This window comes from Poecilia reticulata, chromosome 9, assembly GCF_904066995.2.
Source record: "Poecilia reticulata chromosome 9, P_reticulata-male-v2, whole genome shotgun sequence".
NCBI classification, from domain to species: domain Eukaryota; kingdom Metazoa; phylum Chordata; class Actinopteri; order Cyprinodontiformes; family Poeciliidae; genus Poecilia; species Poecilia reticulata.
Genome location: NC_088838.1, coordinates 9,537,736 through 9,543,735, shown reverse-complemented (window position 1 = coordinate 9,543,735; position 6,000 = coordinate 9,537,736). Strand labels below are relative to the sequence as shown.

The window sequence follows — 6,000 nt, the reverse complement described above, 5'->3', positions numbered from 1 at the left end:
AGCAGACAACACGCTTCTTTTGAAGTGGGAGCGGGGCCAAATTGGATTATGAGGCAACTCTGAAGATCAGCTCCCATATATTTGATTACACACGCCCCCGTCGTCCAGAGCCTCGACGGCGCAAGATGCAGAATGTGAGGCTAACCCCCCCATCCGAGTATGGCCCTCTGCATCTCAGTGTGTGCCCATCTGCCAGCCATTTACTTGATTACTTCAGCTCTGATGGGCCCCGGCTCTGCCAGGGCTGCTAGGAAGCTTTTGTCTAGGTGGAGACGGGGAAGATAAGAACCAGGTGATGCTTTCATCTGTGAAAACCAACATTTAAATGCAAACAAAGTACCTGGTTCTGGGACAGGATGGAACTGGATTTAGTTTAACCATTTGCACTGCTGGACGTCCATAGAACATTTACTGTTGATTCTTTTGTATAAAAGTTACGTCCGTCCGTCCGTCCTTCCATCCATCCGTTATTCCATCCAACATCCATCCATCCATCATTTCTTCCATCCATCCATAGTTCATTAATCAGTCATCCATTTGTTCTTTTCATCAATCCTTCATTCATTCCTGTTTTAATATCTAGATTTAAAGCCTAAATACTAAATATCTTCCAGAAAGTCACAAAGTATGTTTTATTTTTAATTTAATTGCGTTAAAAATGATAGAGAACGATGTAAATTTACATCTTAAAAAAGACAGATTCCCATAAGAATATATATATAAATAAAAAGAAAACATATATTTAGTGTTGATTCATATATTTCTTTGCGTTTCATTCCAAAGCCACCTCTTCAACACAGAGATATTTGTCAGCCTCCAGAGGTCCAAGGACAGGCCGTTCTCATTATCTACTCGCAGACAAGCGTATTGTATAAAATGAGACTAAAAATCCCGTCATGCAAGCATGGCACACAGACCACCTTCTATTTCAGGGGAAAATAACATCCAGTACTGGTTTAAGTTGGACTCATTATGGTGGAAGTGGGTTCCAGGCCCAGGAAGTTTCATTGCTTTCCAAATAAAGCTCGCTAAATAGAGCAGCGATCCAAATTTCTCAAATGTCTGGAATCCTGTCCAAGTCTTCACTTTAAGTGAAAACTCCCAGCCCATATAGGTAGACCAATTTCAATAGGAAGGCTGAAAAAAAAAAATCATCTGTTTCGACATGAAACAAATTCAAACCAGGTCAGGAAAAATGATCAGTAACGACCGAGGCCTTCGACATTCCTGCAGTGGGTTTTCATTACCTCACTGCTCACAAATCTAAAACATCAACTTTGATCATGTTTCACAGAATGTGGCAGTGGGACACTTTTAGAGGATGCTGTGGGGCTGATCTATTAGTCAGGCTGTCATGTAAAGCAGTCTCTCAATTCTGAAAGTACTTTTTCTTGTTTTTTTGTGCCACAGATGAATAAAGGCCCCAGAAACCCACTTGCCTTCACTGTCACTTGACATTCAGTGGGGATCCGACCGGCTCCGGCTCCGGCTCCTCCACTGTGTTTGGTGGGGGTGGGAAGGAACTTGTCACCGAGCATAAACAGCTCTCCTGGCAAAGATCCACCGAGCTGAAATACACCCCCTCCCCTCCGCCTCAACCCCAACCTACCCCCTCCCGACACCCCATCTCTGTGTGCTGTGTGGCGTCAGCAGCAATGAGCTCCAGATGTGGCCTGGCACCCCTCCAGTCACGGCATGGATGTGGTTGGAAGGGTAGTTTGGAAACACCACCCACCGGCGGACCCAATGAAAGTGCGCCAGTTCTGCAGCGAGAAATTTTTCTGCCGTGGGTTCCCGATCCGCGTGGGCTGCAGGGAAACGGGAGGAGAGCTTTTAAAGTTCTGCACATTCGCAGAGGGGGGAGAGACGGTGGAGCGGCGGAGGAGGGTTAATCTGCCTCCTGTACGTGCATGTGTTACATATTTAACATGGTTTGACATGTTAGACATGCCAGACAACATCTAAAAGTATTTCCATCTGTTTTAGCTGAGCAGGATTTTTTTTTTAAACTGAGTTTTATTCAAACCAAGGAAAAATACATTGTTCCATGTTGTTTAAGACTCTGAAAACTACTAAAATAAAATAGTTTGGTGACTTAGGAACCGATCAACCCTTTTGATTGAGAGCTAGATTGTATTTTGTAGATGCAGTTTGCCTGAGTGCTGGTGTCCGTCTTACCGTTATAGTTGTTGCGCTCATGTTATTTTTGCTATTAAATTTTCCAGTGTGAAGGAAAAACTGAGTAAGCTTGCTCTTGTTAGCTGCCATGAAATTTACACGCCATGGCCAAACACTGTGGTCTTCTATTAGACAATAGCTCCCCCTACTGTCTGAGATTAGAACCAACCACCCATATCCTGCACAGCCAAACCAATATGGAGCAGTCTATACTGTAATTATCAGAGCTCATAGAGTTCACATGTTGGTTTATATTTTTCTTCTCTTCCATGTTGGAATTACTATCATTATTGTTGTTTTTATTTTGTGTGCAGCACTTTGAACAAAAGCAGTTGCTCTTGAATGTGCCATGTAAATAAATTTGATTTGATCCACTTATAACATTCTAAAACTTTAACTTTCAGAGGGTTTTTGACCCTCTAGTTCAAGCAAACTTCACAGAATCGGAAACCGAGCTTATCCAGAAAATTAACTCAATGACTGAATTCAAAATGAGGTTTTGAAATGTTTTCACGTTTTGCTGAAGTTTGAGAAATGCAGACAATACAAAAAGCGGTGAAATAAAAGATCAAAGACTGGAACAATGCCGGAGGTTAAAAATGTTATTCCACGTTCACTGATTCTGCCAGTTCCCAGACTCAGTCTTCATCGTGTACAGTTTTTAATCTTGTGACGTGTGTGCGTGTGACATTAGCATCTTCGTCCGTTATGACCGGGGAGGTGTGAGGAGCTCCTGCAGATCTCCCTGCTGTGTCAGCTGGTAGGGCAGCTGGAGCTTCTTGTTCCCCTGGCTGCAGAGTGCAGGGCAAAGCTCGAGAAGCAGCTGGCACACTTTAGAGTGGCCCTGTTCTGCAGCCTGCTCAAGCATCAAGCATAGAAATAATCACAAACATTGATAAAACATCAAAAAGATGTTTCTGTGGAATGGTAGCTGCTGATAACCGTTGCGTACCTTGTGCAAAGGATTTGCACCGTCGTCATCACAGAGGGTGGGATCTGCACCGCTTTGCAGAAGGAGCCGAACTACGTCCGGATGACCGCAGTATGCTGCTCGATGGAGCGGGGTTGCCCCGCCCGGGGTCTGAGGGGACGGACACGCACCGCCCTCGAGGAGGAATGCGCACACGGCAAAATGTCCGCTACGGCTCCCGTAGTGCTGAGGCAAAGCGCAGAAATTAGGATTTAATTGTGCACGTTTGAACAGGCACAGTACACAGTCGAGATAAAAGAAGCCTGTAAAGCTTATAAAGGCATTTAGTAGTCAAGGGTTAAAGAAAACCCTTTTTAAAACTGGACTAGGGCCATTATGCAAAATAAAAAGACAAAACTAGAGAACTTCACGCTTGGTTAATAATATGCCACGGTTTAAGACAATTACTAAAACACATTACAATTCACAATGGATTTCCAACACGTCATGCATCTCAGAGCTTTCTAAGAACATTCCTAAACAAAGGACGGGGCCTAAAACGGTTCCTTTTAGAAGTACTCTGTCAATTTCTTGAGAGAAAGACAAAGTTACCAGTTACAACACAGGTTTCACATCTGATTCAAACTGGACATCCTTACCCAGGAAATTCAGGTTCCGAAAAATTTTACTAAACATTTAGCGTTTTAATCTTTCTGAGGAATAAGGCAATAAAATTAAAGATCCAATTTTCATATTATTGTTAGCTGAGGGGATACGTATTCACACTGCTGAGCCGGATGGATAAAAACGGACTTCAGATCGTAGCATTGCTGTGTAATCTAAAAACGCTGCAGATGTTGACTGGGCCCCATCTCTAAATCAAACTAGAACAATGAATCCATGAGAGGTCTATATAATGTGATTACCTGTATCAAATTGCTTATGATTAAAAAAAGAAAATCATCCCCAGAGGTTATAAAATAGTCCCGAATAGACACAACCTTCTTTAACAGCTTGCTTTTTTCAAGTCACTGGCTTTGATGCTGCTACCCCAACAGATGATGCCCATGAAAGTAGCAGATTCTGTAAAGTGGTTTTGCTGAAAACCAGCTCATAAAGGATGCAAGTATTACCTCTGAATAATAAAAGTTGTTCCCAGATAACCTTCCTCAGTACTCCAGACAGAACTAAAAGGCTCAAGTCTAGATTTGTCTGTCAAGACTACCACATATTAAAACTAACCAATTTTTTACAAACATATTTATAATTTATAAGGTGAGTGACATTACCGAGAGGCTGGACAAATGTAGCAGAAATATATTTTCTGAATGAAGGACTTTTAAATGTTTTAAAAATAATACCTGAACTATGACCCCAAGTCCCAGAGGAGAAAGAAGGAGGAAATTTAAACCAATCACAATGTGCAAGAGTCATATCTTAAACTAATAGGCTTGAAGAGGAGAGGCAAAAGCAAAGAGAGGTAAACATCTTCCAATCCAATTGGACTCACCAGAGCTGTGTACCCAGCTGAATCTTTCATGTTCGGGTCAGTCCCCTTCTGAACAAGGAGCCTGACTCTCTGCAGGTCTCCATCCAGGGCAGCGGACCAGATACCTGCAGAAAGAAGTGGCACACAACACTGTACCCTGCTGGCAGCGATTAACACAGGCCAGAGAATAACACGCCAAAGATTGTTTTCTTTGTACAACTATAACTGTACAATAATCTGACACCACTGGTTTCACAAATGAATGCAAACCTCTTTCAAAATCCATTTCATCCAGAGTCTGGTGAACACTGGGGGAGGAGACGGGATGGGAGCAACATGAACAGTGGTGCTTGTCTGACATGGCTGTGACTGGAAGGACATCTGACAAACAGCTGAGTTTAAACCCCAATTTTGGAACCGCAGAAAGGCATAAAGATTCTAAAAACAGACATACTTGTAGTCCAAAACTTTGTCTTAGCGCATAACAACACATTCACCACTGAGAGGAGAAGTTTTGTAATATTAAGACGTCATTCCCAAAAACAATAGTATATACAGAAAACTGTACTAACAGCGTAATCTGCAGCTGTTTTCAAAGAAACGAAATGTATGAGTTCAGAATAGCTAGATGCTAACGCTAAACTGAAGGGTGCGCTCCATTTGTAAGCCTTGGAGGGAACCGGTGCACTGGGTAGGCGTGTCTTGCACACACCATTCAAAACGGAGCATCAGTTTGTCAGTTCCTGACATGCATTTTGTTTGGACTGTTGGAGAGACGTAGAATACCCAGAATAAACCCAGCATGAGAAGGGAGAACATGCAGACTCCATGCTGAAAGATATCCGTAAATATCAGGAATACATTTTTAGCATGATCCTGAAATGTAAAAATGACATCTTAAATGTATAAACATTTATATTGGAATAAATGTGTTTTAAAATGTAATGCGTGCTGTCTGTCTGTCTGTCTGTCCGTCCGTCCGTCCGTCCACACATCTAATCAATTCTTAACTCTAACTTAGGGGTGTCCATAGTTGGTCCTCGAGGGTCCGCATCCTGCATGTTTTAGTTCTCTCCCTGGTGATAGTTACAAACTGTTCAGCTTTTCAATGTTCTTCTTAGGCCTTCTAACGAGCCGTCATTTGATCCAGGTGCATTAAATCAGGGAGAGAACTAAAACATGCAGGATGCCGGCCCTCGAGGACCGACTTTGGGCACCCCTGCTCTAACTCCTTCAGCGCCAACTCGTCATCAATTCTGCCCGGGTTCTCCACCGGCTGACTGTTAAGGCATACGCACATAACGTCCTTACGTACAGGGCCCTCGGCCAATAGCAGAGTGTCATATGAAAAGTATACTTCAGGTGCAGTCTACTTTTTTGTATTGTCTAACTCTAGGTCTAGAAAAATAATACGCAGAGAAAA

At 42.7% G+C, this 6,000-nt stretch overlaps 1 protein-coding gene across 3 annotated transcripts; it reads right to left on the bottom strand.

Annotated features, from left to right (window-relative positions):
• Positions 1-2,670: 2,670 nt before the first annotated feature.
• On the bottom strand, positions 2,671-5,308 carry ankrd39 (ankyrin repeat domain 39). 3 transcript variants are annotated; one of them, XM_081610507.1, is made up of 5 exons: positions 5,290-5,308; positions 4,848-4,958; positions 4,599-4,702; positions 3,131-3,334; positions 2,671-3,034 (listed from the first exon to the last, which is right to left on the bottom strand). In XM_081610507.1, the coding sequence occupies exons 2-5, from the start codon at positions 4,936-4,938 to the stop codon at positions 2,885-2,887; spliced, it is 549 nt and encodes a 182-aa protein (XP_081466633.1). In that variant the 5' UTR covers positions 4,939-4,958; positions 5,290-5,308; the 3' UTR covers positions 2,671-2,884. The 3 variants fall into 3 exon arrangements, with proteins under 3 accessions (XP_081466633.1, XP_008415735.1, XP_008415734.1); XM_008417513.3 differs by lacking the exon at positions 5,290-5,308 and adding an exon at positions 5,032-5,252; XM_008417512.3 differs by lacking the exon at positions 5,290-5,308 and having other exon boundaries at positions 4,848-5,251.
• Between the last annotated feature and the right edge of the window lie 692 nt (positions 5,309-6,000).

What these genes read in the sequence shown, in the direction of transcription:
- ankrd39 (XM_008417512.3), bottom strand. Translation starts at nt 5,070, where the DNA reads ATGTGTTGTTATGCGCTAAGACAAAGTTTTGGACTACAAGTATGTCTG. An exon ending in CAGCTGGGTACACAGCTCTG is followed by an intron (nt 3,335 to 4,598) that starts GTGAGTCCAATT and finishes GCTTTGCCTCAG; the next exon opens with CACTACGGGAGCCGTAGCGG. An exon ending in GTGCAAATCCTTTGCACAAG is followed by an intron (nt 3,035 to 3,130) that starts GTACGCAACGGT and finishes ATGCTTGAGCAG; the next exon opens with GCTGCAGAACAGGGCCACTC.